This window comes from Molossus molossus, unplaced genomic scaffold (genome assembly GCF_014108415.1).
Source record: "Molossus molossus isolate mMolMol1 unplaced genomic scaffold, mMolMol1.p scaffold_m16_p_6, whole genome shotgun sequence".
Classification (NCBI taxonomy): Eukaryota; Metazoa; Chordata; class Mammalia; order Chiroptera; family Molossidae; genus Molossus; species Molossus molossus.
In genome coordinates, this window is record NW_023425399.1 from 83,707,663 (window position 1) to 83,724,480 (window position 16,818).

The window sequence follows — 16,818 nt, forward strand, 5'->3', positions numbered from 1 at the left end:
AGAAGGAATTTTAGGAAAGTTTCAAGAAATTAAAAACATTTCAAATTAACGCCCGTAACAAGAACATATACGATGAAGCAAAAGTGAAACTTGAAAGACTTGTACATATTAGATTCACATTTTATCCAGAATACAACACTAATTTTGTGTTTGTTGTATAACAGATATGTCAAATTGGAAGATGTAGACAATTGGGTCTCTGTGGATTCTGTCACATCTGAGATTAAACTTGTGAAAATTCCCGATTTTGAATCCAGATATGTCCGAAATGGTACATACACTGTAAAGATTTTAGCTGTATCAGAAGGTAAGTTATTAAATAGATACTCTTCTTGGTTATATGTAGTTTCATAGTATTTTCCAACATCAGAGACCTTCCTTTTGATCATATAGGAAAATCAAATCTCTCCAGTGGAAAGACTCACATTTCTACTTATTTAAAGATATTACTTGATCTGAATATAAAAAATATCTGGGCAAGGAAGTGTCCTGATTTGTTAGTACCTTCTCCTTAGCAAACTGGCAAGAGAATGCAAATACTCTTATCATCAATGTAACCAGAATATGCATATCTTTTTTCTTTCTCATCTTTAAGATTCTCCCAGAAAAACCATCACGGGCACCGTTGTGATCACAGTTGAAGACGTCAATGACAACTGCCCCACACTGGTCGACCCAGTGCAGAATATCTGTGATGACGTGAAGTCTGTGAATGTGACAGCGGAGGACCGGGATGGGTACCCATACAGTGGCCCCTTCACTTTTGTCATCGTTGACGAGCCAGCTGGAACAGCAGACAGATGGGAAATAGCACACAAAGAAAGTAAGCCGAATCATTGGACTGCGCATTTAAATCTTAAACATGATGAATCTAAAATCTCTATAATAGAAGCTGTTGCATTGGATATATAACATATACATACACACACACACACACATATATGTATGTATGTGTATATATATGCATATATTTTCAAATGGGTTTATATTTATTTATTTATTTTAAACTCCCCCGAGGATACTTTTCCATTCTTTTGTTCAGATAGAGTGGGAGGGAGAGAGAGGAAGAGAGAGAGAGAGAGAAACCTCGACGTGAAAGGGACACATCGAGTGGCTGCCACCCGCACGACCAACCAGGGCTGGGGACAAACTGCAACTGAGGTACATGCCCTTAGCAGGAACCGAACCCGGGTCTCTCTGGACCACAGGCCGACTCTCTAACCGCTGAGCCAAACCTGCCAGGGCCAAATGGGTTTATAAAATGAGGTTTTGAACCTCCGGCATAGTGTCTTTTATCTGGCTATAACAAGTATCCCATTTGGAACAATAAAAGAGGGAGAGAAGAAAAATAACCTAATGTCTTAATGACAGCTGGGCATTCTCTAAACTGCTCTTGAAGATGTTTTGTCTCAATCTGAGGAGTACCTTGCCTGTCTAAGCAAACAATCAGAGTAGGTACCTTCTAAAAATCTTTAAGTATGGTAACAGTTTCATGAAAATAACATTTATTAATCACTTGGCATGTGCCAAGCACTCTGCTGGCCCTTCATACATATTATCTTATTTAATCCTTACTCCATAACATTATTCCTCATTCCAGCTGAGGAAACCTTGACTTAACTAGGGTCCAGGAGCTTGTTCAAGGTCACAAAGCTGGTGAGTGATGGACACAACATGAGGAAAGGTCTGTCTGACCCCTCCATGCGATGGCCATGTGCATTGATCCGTATCTTGGACACATCCGTCTTCTTCATGTGAGCTTATGAATGCCTTCCAGGGTGGTTTTGAATGTACAGAAACCTATCCAGAAGACTCTTTTTTCCCTAAAGAATTAGTCATTTCCAAAAAGTTTCAAACGTAATACCCACATTTTTCTGAATTTAAAGGTTTATTGTTACTTTAAGAGTAACACAATTTTAGTCACTTTAAAAGGCTTTCGATATGTTAAAGCTGGTGATGCTGTTCTGTCTGTTATTGTCTGTTTGAAATTGCCTTGATCAGTGTTTTTAAGATATGATAAAATAAAGGTCATTCAAAGGAAATGTCCTTTAACTTACCACTTTTTTGTCACTACTTTCCCAGTACATAAAACAGTTTAGAGAATTCAGCAAACCACGTACATTTGTTAAGATTAATCATTGTGCCTTGGCCAGTGTGGCTCAGTTGACTGGGCACCACCCAGTGCACCAAGAGGTTGCCAGTGTGATTCCCAGTTAGGGCGCATGCCCAGGTTGTGAGCTTGATCCCCGGTAGGGGGGTATCCTGTAGGCAGTTCATCAATGTTTTGCTCTCACATCGATGTTTCTTTCTCTCTCTCTCTCTCTTTCTCCTCTCTCCCCTCCCCCTTCTCCCCCTTCCTTCCCCTCCCTCTCCTTCTCCCTTCCAATCTCCAAAAGTCAATTTAAAAGAATTTTTTTTAAAGATTAATCATAGTAAAAGTAAGCCATGTGCAAATCCTATTCTTTGCTATTTACCCATGTTATTTGGAGTGTCTAGACTAATTTTATCCAGCTGAGAGTGAATTTAATAGAGCAGTTAAGCAGCTTTCAACCAGTGCCTGTGGGACGGGGCCATGAGCGGCCCCTTCGTGTGTGCCACACTGCAGGGCAGGGAGCACTACTGAGTGGCCAGCACATCCAGTCTGGGCCGGTCCCCAGCCTGCTCATGCGCCCCAGTTGGGAAGGCCCCTCTTTCCCTGGAAGCAGACTCTGGTGGCTGTGAAGCCAGGTGCAGCGCCCTGGTGACTTAGTGGAGATGTGATGCTGCATTTTGAGAGGAGGGGCCTCAAGCTGGTGGGGATGAAGATGCCTCAGATCTGGGAAGGCCCCAATGTGGTCTGCACCTTAGGGGCCATCGTAGGACACCGACTCAGCTGAGGCTGCCCCCATACCAGGTGAGGAGACCAGCAGCCACATCAGCAGAAATGGTATCCATGCCAGCACCTCCATGGACAGGGCCCAGAGGGAGATTCAGCTGTGGTTCCAGAGTCCTGGGCTGGTGGACTGGGCAGATGGAGGCCACTGCTGCAGCCTCTCCCAGCCTGACCTCAGGCTGCCCTCAGCTGCCCCAGCATCCACCCAGGACCAACTGCCACAAGGACTTGAGCCCACTCCTGTGCTCTGTCGTGCCCCAGACCGCCTCCCTGTTCACCTCTGCCCCGGCCCGGAGAGTTGAGCCAACCTGATGTGCCTTTAGGTAGCCCAAACCAGCGAGAGATTGGACCAAATACTTTCCATATCAAAATGCCAGACCACCTTTGGGGCGTCTCCAAAAGTGGGTAGTTTAACGTCCCCAAAAATGGAAAAAAAAAAAAAAAAATAGAGCCGCTAAGGAAGAAAGCTTCTAACTGTAGCTAAATATTTTTAGCCATTAAAGAATGTTTCTGTAATTTAATCTTGTCCCTTCCTTGGTATTCACTCCTTGTTGCTTCCTGTTGCCTCTTCCCGTCGCAGGTACCAGTGTGCTCCTGCAGCAAAGGGAACGAAAGCTCGGGAGGAGTGAGATCCAGTTTCTGATTTCTGACAACCAAGGCTTCAGCTGCCCTGAGAAGCAGATCCTTAAACTCACGGTTTGCAAGTGTCTGGATGGCAGCGGCTGTGTGGAAGCGCTGGGTGCCGGCTACGTGGGCCTGGGGCCCGCAGCCATTGCGCTGATGATTTTGGCTTTTCTGCTCTTGCTCCGTGAGTGTTTTTAAACCACTCTTTGGCTCCTTTAGTAATTAAGGCACTACTAGTGTTTTGTTACCAGAGTGGCCACTGATTTATTTACAGTTATTCCTTACCTCACTAGAATACTCAAGGGTGAGTAGAGAGATAAGAATTGATCATTGATAAATTCACCAAAGAGTATGATAGCACTCCTCAGAACTTCATTGTATAAAAATGTATCATTTCCTCCCTGGCCGGTTTGGCTCAGTGGATTGAGCGTCATCCCATGGACTGAGAGGTCCCGGTTCGATTCCCGGTCAGGGCACATGCCTGGGTTGCAGGCTCAATCCCCAGTGGGGGGTGTGCAGGAGGCAGCTGATCAGTTTCTCACATCGATGTTTCTGTCTCTCTCTCTCTCCCTTCTCTCTAAAAATCAATAAAACATATTTTAAAAAAATAGGGTTGTAAATAAGTAAAGACTGAACTCCAGGAAGTGATATATGCAAATTCCAAAATTATAGGACACAAATTTTAAAATGAATTGGAACTAACCTTTTTTTGTGCTTAATTTTGTTTCTGTTCAGTTGTGCCACTTTTACTGCTGATGTGCCATTGTGGGAACAGCGCCAAAGGCTTTGCCCCCATTCCTGGCACAATAGAGATGCTGCATCCTTGGAATAATGAAGGGGCACCGCCTGAAGACAAGGTCAGATCATCAGATGTCCATGGAACTTGCCTTTTTTCTGATTGTAAAGGGCCTGTGGGAAGTGTTTCTAACATTTTCGGTCATGAGAGAGTCAAGTGGTCCTTACAGATTTCATTGCATGCCTTTGAATGAAACATATTTTTGTGTTTGTTGCCAGGGCAGAGGTGAGGTGGTTTTACTCTACTGTTACAGGTCCTGTGTTACAGAGAATGTAGAAAAAGGGTCAGATAGTGACACAGGGAATGTAGAACAAAGGTTAGGGAGAGCAAGAGTGTGTAGAGATTTAGGATGAAAATGTTTAGTACTACCAATATTAAATGTGCAGTTTTCCCAACCAGGTGTTTCTGCATTTCCATTTCCCTCGATACATAGGATTGGCAGAGAGAAGCCCACCACCCATAACAGTTGTAAAAGATTGCAAATCCCCTTTTCTACCTATTTAGCAATCATCTTCTATTGTCTCTATTACATCTTCACCCCGGGTCTCTCATCACCATCTGCAGGGAGCATCATGTCTAAAAGGATATGATTTAGCATCAAGCATCAGAGAACTTAGAATAACAGAGACTTAAATATAAATGTGGGCGGTCCAGGACCAACATGATGACTCCATATGGCCGAAGACTCCTTTTTTCTTGTTGTTCCTCCACAGATGAGTTACATTCCCCACTGTCTTCATGCTCCAGGCACTAGCTGCTGTCCCCACAGTCCCAAAAGCAGATAGGAGAAAAATGAAGAACCACTCTTAAAGAACACTTCCCAAAATAGGCATACTCCATTTCTGCTTGAAATCACATTAACCAGAACTTAGGCCCCTGGCAGTTCCTAGTAGCAATGGAGGCTTAAACATACAGCCTACATTTGGGATGATCATATGTCCAGTTAGACAAAAAATAATGGTTCTATAACCATAAAGAAGGCATAAAACCTTAGAGGAAAGTTGAAATCCAAATGATGCCAATAGAGTAAATGAGCCAAGACCATGTTTAAATTACTTCTGTTGTCTCCTTGGATTATAATCATCTAACAAAACAAGAAGGTAGAAGGGAGCTCTTCAGAAGACTCAAAGAGAAGTTATTCAACCCCCAATTTTTTTTTTTTTAATTTGCTTCTGTGGAAATAGCTTATGCCCTTTATATGCCCACTTTGCTCAACGCCTACCAACCGTATTGGCCCTTCATCCTTGTGACTCAGTGCTCGACTGTGTTTGCTTCCACAGGTGGTGCCATCGCTTCTGACCACGGATCACAGAGAGAGTGTAGCAGTGGGCGGTGGAGTGGGAGGCGCAGCCATCCGGGAGGCCACTGTGAAAGGAAGCAGCTCTGCTTCCTTTACCAAAGTGCAGCATGACATGTCTGAGGTGGATGGAAGATGGGAAGAACACAGAAGCCATCTCTCTGGGGGCGCCACCCAGGTTACAGGGACAGCAGGAGCCGTCCTAGGCGGTGAAACCATGAGGACCACCCGAGCCACGGGGACTTTCAGAGACATGGCCGGAGCTCGAGCAGCTGCTGGTGCAGTGAGTGAGGAATTCCTACGAAGTTATTTCAGTGAGGTAAGCGTCGGTTTTCAGGTATGGGGGCAAAACGTTTATATGTAAATGTGGTATTATTAGGGTAGTTACTGCCTTGGATCTAGACGGGACTTCAGTTTTGTTTGTTTTTTAAGAGAATGCTTACAGGTAATGAGGGAAGAGAGACATGACTCATAAAATTACATGGTGATCACAAATGATGCCACAGTCTTACTTCTCACAAAGAATATTTCTCACATTTATGTTTTTTTTTAATATTTTATTTATTTTTTTAATCCTCGCCTGAGGATATTTTTCCATTTATCTTCAGATAGAGTGTGTGGGGGGGGGGGGGGGAGAGAAAGAGAGAGAGAGAGAGAGAGACAAACATCGATGTGAGAGAGACACATTGACTGGTTGCCTCTCGTATGACCTGACCAGGGCCGGCAGGGGGCGGGAGACAAACCGCAACCAAGGTACGTGCCCTTGACCAGAACTGAACCTGCAACTCATTGGTTCGCAGACCGACGCTCTAACCACTGAGCCAAACCGGCCAGGGCTCACATTTATGTTTATGCCAGTTATATCATGTCTGCTCTTCTCCATGATGTCTTCATTCCAAGATGCCAAGAGAGTAGATTGTACCTCAGAAGCTGCCATTTTGGGGTGCAGGGAACATAGCAATGCAGAACAAGCCCATGGCTCCTAAAGCCGCTGCTGTTTTTTGCACTCAGATGTCATTGGCCAGAGCAAGTCACATGACCAAGCCAGGTGTCAGTGGGTCAGAAAGTGCAGTCCCTCTGCAGGAGCAGACCTGAGAATGTGTGACGCAAAAATCATCATCTATGATGTCCATTTAAATTTTGTCTTCTGAGCCCTGGCCGGTTTGGCTCAGCGGTTAGAGCGTCGGCCTGTGGTCCGGAGAGACCCGGGTTCGGTTCCCGCTAAGGGCACGTACTTCGGTTGCAGTTTGTCCCCGGCCCTGGTTGGTCGTGTGGGTGGCAGCCACTCGATGTGTCCCTTCACATAGATATTTCTCTCTCTCTGTTCCTCTCTCTCCCTCCCACTCTATCTGTACAAAAATTGGAAAAATGTCCTCAGGTGAGGATAAAAAAAATAAATAATAAAATAAATTTTGTGTTCTGAATGAGAGTACTTGGCTTCACTATTGAGGAGGTTCCCAAAGATCAGGAGGAAAGTTACAGGAAAGATGATCGGATACAGTCAGGAAGCTCATGTCAGGAATTAGAATTAGAAGCAAGGCTGAGTGCCTTTCTTGAGAATGAAGCCCTTGTGTCCCATGGGCAGAGGCCTCCGGAGTGTCAGGTGTCTGAAGGACACTTAAGAGAAGTGAGGCAATGAGCTTCCGTAGAGGCCAATTTATTTCTGTTTGCTCTCTTCTAAATGGTTACAGATCACAAGTGCTTTCCCATTTTCTCTTTCCTTCCATACTCCCTTCTTGCATATCATCTAGCCACCAGAAGTATTAGTGTGACAGGGAGATGGGGTTATGTCAGTGCCAAAGACTTTCACTGCCAAGCTCCATCCTGTACCTTGTTTGTCTTATTTTGATGTTTTTCCTCTCTGCTCTAATCTTGCCCTAGTCGGTCCTGGTTGTGTCTGTGTGTGCGACTGAATTCGGAAAGCATTTCAAACTGATCAGAAAATTTGCAGGAGTATTAGAAATTTTGAACTCCTGTATACTCTTTACCAAGATTACCCAATTATTAACACCTAGCCACATCTGTCCCATTCTCTCTCTCTCTCTTCTCTCTCTCTCTCTCTCTCTCATGCACATGTTCTCTTACATTACCACAGCACAGTGAACAAATTTAGAGATTTAACAATGACACATTCCAAATTTCAATTTAGCCAGTTATCACAATGATGTCTTTTCTAGCCATTGCTTTTCTCATCCAGGACCCAATCTTACCGTTCACAATATTGATATTTTTAAGGATACTGGCCATTTGTGTTGTAGGGTGTCCTTCATTTGGGGTTTCTTTGATGTTTCCTTGCGATTAGACTCAGGTTATGCTTTTGGGCAGGAATATAGTCTTGTTCTTAAAAGAAGCCGTGTCACTAACTACATGCCTCTGTTTTCATTTCTGTTTTAGAAAGCTGCCTGTTATATCGAGGAAGATGACAACCTCATCAGCAAAGACTGCCTTCTGGTTTATTCTCAGGAAGAAACTGAATCTCCACATGGTTCTATTGGCTGTTGCAGCTTCATTGAAGGGGAGCTAGGTGACCACTTCTTGGATGATTTAGGATTTAAATTTAAGACACTAGCTGAAATTTGCTTGGGTCAAACAATAGAGATGGATATGGAAATCGAGCAGAGGCCAACGTCCATGAGAGGAGCAGCTTCACATTCCCTCTCTGAGCAGGCTAGGGTTGACTCAGAGGTCACCCTCTCTTCTGGTAGTAGCTTTCAAGTTGCAAAACCTTTGCCTGAAGTAACTGCAGAGAAAATAACTCAGGAAATAGTCACAGAAAGGTCTGTGTCTTCTAAGCAGGGTCAAAAGGTAGCCACACGGCTCCCTAATTCATTGGCTTCTGGTAATGTCATAGTGACAGAAACTTCCTTTGCCACAGGCTCCACTGTGCCACCACCAAGCACTGTGATCCTGGGCCCTCAACAGCCACAGGGCGTTATTGTGACGGAGCGGGTATATGCTCCAGCTTCTACTTTGGTAGATCAGCATTACGCTAACGAAGGTAACGTCACCGTTACTGAGAGAGTCATACAGCCTAATGGGGGCCTGTCTTGTCCTCTGGAAGTCACTCCGCATCTGCCAGATGGACACTATGTCATGGTGAGGGAAAGAGAGAGCTTCCTTGCCCCCAGTGCGGGTGTGCAGCCCACTCTGGCCAGGCCCAGTGTAGCCGTAGGACAGAACATGACAGTGACAGAGAGAGTGCTAACACCTGCTTCCACTTTGCAGTCCAGCTACCCCGTTCCTGCTGAAACCTCCATGACAGGCAGAAAGACTGTGGTTTCTGGAGCTGGAGCCCCGGGCCCTCTGCCAAATTTTGGTTTAGAGGAGTCTGGTCATTCTAGCTCTATGGTAACCACATCATCCACCAGAGTCTCCAAGCATAGCACAGTACAGCATTCTTACTCCTAAACAGTAAGCCACAATCTGGCCCAGGGTTTAGCTAGCAGTAACTGATTTCATGTTTTCAATGGACCTGCCTGGTCATAAGCCTTATGGATGTATGAGGCACATACACAGAATTAACATTCTTCTCGGTCACTAATAGACAGCGGACCTTGCTGTCTCAGCATCCAGGAGTGCACTTGCAAAGTGCACCGGGTTTTACCTACGGCCCAGCCATGAGGCGGCGTCTTAAGTGCCTTTGGGTGAGTGTGGCCAAACACTATTCACAAAGTAAGTTAAATAGAGAGTAAATCTGGCTTTTGAGAATTTACCAAATTGACACAGAGTATCCAGTTCATCGGCCGTGCAGTAGAGCCACCAATGAAACCCACTGTTCCTCTGCACAGCGTTAACATTTCACATCGCTGTTCCCTAGTCCGAACTGGACTGCACCTGGCAGATTATCAACACTCATTTATCCAAAGATGCATACACAGCTTTGGGGGACCAGTTTTGTTTGTTTTCCTTAAGACTAGAGGCCTTTCCATCTGCGTTAGGGTGATGGAATTTTGCAGCATTGACATGGTAAAAACACATGTTTCTGTGCATGTAACTGTGTGTATGTGTATGATTGTGTGTGTGTGTGTGTGTGTGGTATGACCTTAAAAAATAGCATTATACCTTCCTTTTGTCTCTCCATAATCATGAAAATATTTAATATTTCCAATTTAATTGAATAATCTAGAAAAAAATTCATAAGTATAAAATCATTTTTGTAGTAATATACTATTTATAAAACTTCAGGCTATATTATCTTCTAATTTTGTACAGCTAAATTACCACTAGACTATATAGAAAAAAACATGCCTATTTTAGTTCTATTATTTATCTTCAGTACCCAGCATGGCTGCCTAACCAATACGTGTGGCATTTTAGAAACCTCTCTTTAACTTAACAGTTTCAAAATATTGAAAGACCTTATAATTTCTACACTTATGAGTTTGAAATTATTTTATTCTATGTCTCAAAGTCATTGACTAGCTGATCATGACTTACAATGTATTAAATATGTAATTGACATGAATTTGTATAACATCCTTGCCCTTTTTTGAAAAGTGAGTTAGGTGTTTTGACCAAATAAGTAGGTTGTATTTTTACTGCTTTTTGGGAAAAAAAAAATCCATTTCAAGTTTTTAAGTATATGTGCATATCAGTAACAATTTATATACTCCAGAACAAAAAATAATTTTCATAAATTTTAAATATTATGGTGTAATTTTGTGATTTTTTTTAAAGATATTTTGCTTAGGGAAATGAATCTTTAAAAATTTATTTTTGTAGCACATTTATAGAAGAAATATTGTTGACTTGAATTATGTTATGCAAAAGACTGATACTCTTTGTTCCACTGACTGTACGAGTAAAAGGCAAATATTTTTAGATACTGTAAGTCCATGGCCAAGGTGAAGGTCATTCTTCCATGATCTAAATTTTTTATTCTCTACTTAGTGTTGTTGCTTTACTTTTTTTCATTATAGATTTAGTAGTTATATTTTGCCAAGTATGCAACAGGAATACCACTACTGTGTGAAATGTAAAAATGACCTCAGTGCCTCAAACAAACAAAACTTGGTCTTAAACGTCCTCCTTGGGCAGATTGAAAACCCTCGCCTGTCACCTGTGTTTAGTGCAGTCACATTTTCTAAATGCTTTTCTTTGTTCCCAAAGGGTGATTTGTATTAGTTTTTACATTTGTTCCTTGGAAGACTATATTTGTATGTGTATCATCAAAATATTTAAATAAAAAATGACCTTTGGAGCAACTCCTTGCCCATATCTTTTTAATACTTCATTATATTTTACAAGGAATGGAGCTGGTGGTTAGAGGAGATAGCACCCTGAAGGCAGGTCCTTGTTGGGTATTATAATTATAACTGCTCACATCCAGCTCAGCCAGCCCCCTTGGAAGACAGAACGCAAGAAGGCCCAATTAAATGTGTATTTCATATCAATAATGAATAGGATTTTTATTTATTTTATTTTACTTACTGGTTTTTAGAGAGAGAAACATCGATTTGTTGTTCCACTTACTTATGCATTCATTGGTTGATTCTTGTATGTGCCCTGACTGGGGATCAAACCCACAACCTTGGCATGTCGTTACTACACTCTAAACAACAGAGCTACCCAGCCAGGGCCAATAGCCTTTTTAGTGTGAGTATGTCCCTTAGTAAAAAATTATCTGTTATCTGAAATTCAAATGTAACTGGGTACTCTATTGCCATTTGCCACGTCTGGCAACTTTGTTCCTAAGGGACCGAAGTTGGCTTTCTGCCCAGAAAGTAACATAAGGAGGTGAACCTGTTGGGTTGACTGAAGAAGGCCTTTATGTCTGACCTAAAGGGATGAAATTCAGCCAACGTTCAGAGGCTGTTTTAGTTGCTTGTTATAGTTTACAAGGGAAAAGATCAAAGTTTTTGCCGATACTATAATGTCACATTAATAAATATTTTATAACACTGGCACATCAAAACATCCTAAAGCATGAAGATTGTGTTCTATGTCTGTGACCCCAGGACTCCCACCCCAAGTGGCCCATGAGAGCAATTTTTGGTTGATTTGATGAATCTGCAGACCACATTCCATCATCACTGCATCAAAATTTATACAAGGAAATATTGCCTACCAAGTATCACTTAGAAATGAGGTTTCAGATAACAACTATCAGATCATTAAATCTTAACTTCTTTAACATACCAAAAATCCTTGGTTTCACTATTTTAGTGCAGTTCAAATCCTCTCTATCATTACTGATTATTTTGTCTACTTTTTTTTTTTTTTTAAGAGGGAGGCTAAAATCTCCAACTGAATGTGGCTATGCCCATTTCCTTCTCATTCTTTCTACTCCTGCTTCCTATATTTTGAAACTTATTATACCTGTGTTAGTAGCTACAAACACATTTAGCATTATTGTGTCTCCCCCTACAAAAAACTTGACCTTTCTATCACTATGTAATGTTTCCATCTCTGGTTATTACTGTTCTTTCTGTTGAAATCTGCTAACACATTAATATCCCCACACCAGCTTTCTTGCGCTTAGTGTTTGCAGAGTGTATCTTTGATCCTTTCACTCTCAACCTGGCCAAGCCTTTATAATGTGTGTCCTGGAAATATGTAGGTAGGTCTTGCTTTCTTATTCATGACATTTAATGGGAGGTTTTCATCTACAGCAGTTATTCCTGTGGATGAGTTTTAAGTCTCCCGTCTTAGAATTTGTGTCCTCTTGGTCCCATCGGTTCCTTAGTTTCTGCTCCTTTCTGTCTTCCTTTGTGTGTGGCATGTGCTAGGATATTCCACTATAGCTCCTCTTACTGACCTTTTAACTATACCTCCTTGTGTTTATTATTTTTTTAACTGGTTGTTCTGGTTTTGGAAATGCAGTGAAGAACAAAATCTCTTGCCCACCTAGAAAAACTACACAAAAGTAGAAGAGAAAGAAAACAATGTATTATTAAAGAAACATTAAGCCAGAATGATACGTGCATAACAGGCAGCCCATAAAGAAATTGCAAAGACAAAAACCTCACCTTTTTCCGTGGCCAGGCAGATACAACCCATTACATACATGTTCTCAAGATAATGAGAACTTGTCCTGAGCAAGACTTGCCAGCACCATAGCTCATCTTAAATTCACCTGGTCATTGAGGTGGCCTTTGTGTTTGCTGAATGCCTTTATCCAAAGAAATAATGAAACTTCTAATATCTCTATGACAGGAGGCTACAGTTTGGAGCCAGGCACCCATGGAGAAGAGAGGGATGCTGTCTTTCCTGTTGTTCAAAGAGACAGGCCCTAGGTCCTTGAGAAAGACATTCCTACTTGAGCAGCGGGCAGTTTTAAAAAATGGCCCCACCTGGCTAGTGTGGCTCAATGGTTGAGCATTGACCCATGCACCAAGAGGTCTCTGGTTCGATTCCTGGTCAGGGCACATGCCCAGGTTGTGGGCCAAATCCCCAGTGGGGGGCATGCAGGAGGCAGCCAATCGATGTTCTCTCTCATTGATGTTTCTATCTCTCCCTCTTCCTTCCACCCTAAAATCAATGAAGAAAAAAAAAATTAAATAAAAAGAAGTCCCTACCATCTGAACCAGGCAGAGGAAGAATGAACAATGACCAGTTTTCGAAAGTAAATGTGCTAAGACGGGAGAGGGGAGGGAAATTCTCCCTTTTTGCACCAGGAGAAAAAAAACAAAACAATTTTTCTACTTTAGATTTGTCTTTATACTCTAGAGCGGCGTTTGTCAACCGGTTTATCACATGGCACATATAACTAATTACTGAAATTCTGTAGCACACCAATAAATATAAATTTTATAGATCTGCAACAACAAAAAATAGATACAGTTTTGATTCGTTCACACTGGACAGCTGTTGTGGTGGCTATTGTGTTTTTTTTTTTTCTTTTTGACACTCTAAGGGAAAAGAGGTCAGTGCTCCTGGCTAAATAGTCAGGCATTGCACGTTTTAAAAACTTGCGGCACACCGGTTGAAAATCACTGCTCTTGGGCTGTGCCCTCTACGTGGCAAGTGGCTTCCAACTGGATAGCACCATCTCTCTCATTATGGAAAGGGTTCTGTCGGCAGCACAGCTGCAGGAATTATACTATACATCGTTACTATCACAGTCTACCTTCGCGTGTTCTACTGCTTCACCAAAAGTGTCCATCAATCTTGAGCTTCTACGTTGTGGCTCTTGCTATGTCATCAGATCTCTGACCGTCACACCCACATTCTAGACGAGCAGCCCTCCGACGTTGCCTCCCTCTCTCCAGCACGCCCACCCCGTGGGCTGCCGTGCATTGTTGGCATCAATATTCTGAAACCTTTGTCCAGTCCAATGTGAGTAGAAATATAACTGACCCTCCACCAACCCAGGAGCCAAGTTGAGAAAATGAGATAAGGAATGTATACCTCTGCTAAAAATCTGGATATATTCTGAGCTACAGATTTTCCATTTGCCTCTTATACACTCTCTACCTTTCTTCACCTGCTCTAAGACCCAGGGGCTAACCCTCTAGGGATACTCCACCAGGCATCCTTGCCCTCGGGCTTCTTAGGCTTGGCCAGTGGGAGGCACTGGCCAGAGGTTGGCGAGAAAGAAAAATGAGGTCAGGGCATTTCTTCTTCGAGTTCCTCTGCACAGGCATCTCCCTAAACAGCAGCTCCCTTTCTGAGTTCCAGGACCTCCCCACTCCCAGCTCCTGGAGGCCTGTGGGTGGTGAGTGTCCCTCCTCATCTGTCGTCAGACTCAGAGTCCAGGACCACCCCTGAGCTCACCTTTCGTAAAGGATCCATTAAATTCCCCTCACTTCCCCTGGCTTCTCCTGGACCGTCTCCTTGGTCAGCTGCTAAACAATGAATCATTTTCACAAATCATAAGAACCCCCCCCCCTTTGAAACATCTTGGTGTATTAGTTTGCTCTGGCTACCCTAAAAAGTATCACAGGCTGGGTGGCTTAAACAACAGACATGTATTTTCTCACAGTTCTGGAGGCTGGAAGTCCACGGTCAAGGCGCTGGCAGAGTTGGTTTATTCCGAGGCCTCTCTCCTTGGCATGGAGACGGCCGTCCTTCCCCCGTGTCTTCACACGGCCTTTTTCCCACACGTGTCTGTCTAACCTCTTCTTACAAGGACACCACTCGTATTGAATGTGTCCATCCTGACAAGCTCATTTTAACTACCTCTGTGAAGAACTCATCTCCGAATACAGTCACAGCCTGAGGTACTTAGTAGTTAGCATGTCCACGTACGAACTGTGAGGAACACAACTCAGCCCAGAACACCTAGTACGCAAACAGACTTAGCTTGAAAAACTGTACCCTAAAATTTCCCATGAATTTCTTTTTTTCTTTATTGATTTTAGAGAGAGAGGAAGGGAGGAGGAGAGAGGGATAGAAACATCGATGAGAGGGAACATCGACTGGCCGCCTCCTGCATGTCCCCACTGAGGATCTGGCCCACAACCTGGGCATGTGCCCCGACCAGGAATCGAATAGTGACCTCTTGGTGCATGGGTCAATAGTCAACCACTGAGCCACACCGGCTGGGCCCCATGAATTTCTTTATCCAACGACTTGGAGAATTATTAATATACATTACTTATCACAGTAATAAAATTGAAGCCTGAGTGGAAGCGAGCCTGAATGAAGAGACTGCAGCCCCGCTGAGCCTTGAGAGAACTCTCAGAGGTAAGCAAAGCCAAAGCGTGCCTGGTTCCACAGTTCCCACCTCCGGGACCCAAGCACCGTCGACAGCAGCTGACAGTCCAGCTCAGTGGCAGCGATGCCGCTTTTTACTTCCCTCAGAGGCCTGTGACACACGCACCGCAAACGACTCTTCAAGTCGGCTCGGGGAAGCACAGCGATTCTCTCCTGTGGAACTCATTCTAAGGGTTAGTTCTTTTTCTCCTGCTTGCTCCTGAGGCTTTTATCCATACACAGTGGTGTTTCCTGGCTTCCTTTTGTACTAGTAGACATTTAAGTCAGTATAAATTATTCTTTCTTTATCTTCCATTCTTGTAAAAACACAATTGATTCGAAGACCTTACAATAAAGTGGATTGATCTGCTTCTTCATTACGACTTCTGTTGTCATGTCTGTGAGGTAATTCACTTCCGAATCATTTCAACAGAAAGTGCTTGATAAACACATGTTCAAGGTAATTCTAATTTATTCCCTAGGAATGGTTAGTGTTTGAAGAATTCAGATCAGAAATGGACACTCCAGGCCTGGCCAGTGTGGCTCAGTGATTGGAGCATGGGCCCTGCACACCAAAGGGTCCTGGGTTTGATTCCTGGTCAAGGGCATGTACATGGGTTGCAGGTTTGATTCCCTGATGGTTGGGGCATGTGCAGGAGGCAACCAGTCAATGAGTCTCTCTCATATAAATGTTTGTCTCTCTCCCTTTCTTTTTTTTTCTCTCTCTCCCCCCTCCTTCCCTTCCACTCTCTCTAAAAATCAATGGAAAAAAATATCCTCAGGTGAGGATTAACAAAAAAAATAAAAAAGAAACTAACACCCTGGCAGGTTGTTCAGTGGTTAGAGCACTCGCCTGCTGACTGATGAGTCTCGGGTTGATTCCGGTCAAGGGCACGAACCTCGGTTGCAGTTTGTCCCCCACCCTGGTTGGGGTCCTGTGGGTGGGGGCAGCCAGTCTATGTGTTTCTCTCACATCGATGTTTCTCTCTCCTTCTCTCTCCCTTTCACTCTATTTAATAAAATTGAAAAAATGTCCTCATGTAAGGATTAAAAAAGAAAAATTGACACTCCAGGGATGGTTACTTAGTCCTACAAATATCATTATCACAATTCATATCTAAAGGTTTGCTAATTAGCACAAGGGACAGAAGTAATTTTTCATCGGTGAATTCGTGGTTTTGAGACTCGAGATTGCGTGGGCGCTGGGTACAGTCCCCACTGCAGCTCCACCAGGAGGCCTGAGGGTACCAGCCCCACCGGTCTAACAGCTCCCGGGAAGCGCTTGCGGCGAGTCTCCTCCGCCCTGTGTCCTTCCTCCTCCCGGGCCCCCTGCCGCCAGACCGACTGCAGCCTGACGGTCATGTGAACACGACTCCGTCCACCTCAGAATGGACCCTAAGACAAGAATGGAAATCCCGCCCCCCGCCCCCGTTACAAAATCGGGTTGTATGACTGCTTTGGTGCCGGTCTGCTAATAAATATGCGTACGTTTTGTGACCTTGGTTTAATATTTGCTTGATTTGTGACAAACCACTGGTATAGCCCTATCTGTAACTAGCAGAAATCAACAATATTTTTTAAAGTTTTGAATTG

General features: G+C 43.4%; 1 protein-coding gene across 1 annotated transcript in view; it reads left to right on the forward strand.

The window, feature by feature from the left end:
• The window catches only part of DSG2 (desmoglein 2), a 28,707-nt gene extending 19,563 nt beyond the window's left edge, over positions 1 to 9,144 (forward strand). Inside the window, exons 10-15 of the mRNA XM_036245959.1 lie at positions 165 to 307; positions 596 to 823; positions 3,453 to 3,680; positions 4,232 to 4,353; positions 5,573 to 5,908; positions 7,984 to 9,144. Of these exons, the coding sequence (XP_036101852.1) occupies positions 165 to 307; positions 596 to 823; positions 3,453 to 3,680; positions 4,232 to 4,353; positions 5,573 to 5,908; positions 7,984 to 8,997 (2,071 nt within the window). The 3' untranslated portion in view covers positions 8,998 to 9,144. The remainder of the gene's footprint in view (positions 1 to 164; positions 308 to 595; positions 824 to 3,452; positions 3,681 to 4,231; positions 4,354 to 5,572; positions 5,909 to 7,983) is intronic.
• The last annotated feature ends 7,674 nt before the right edge of the window (positions 9,145 to 16,818 follow it).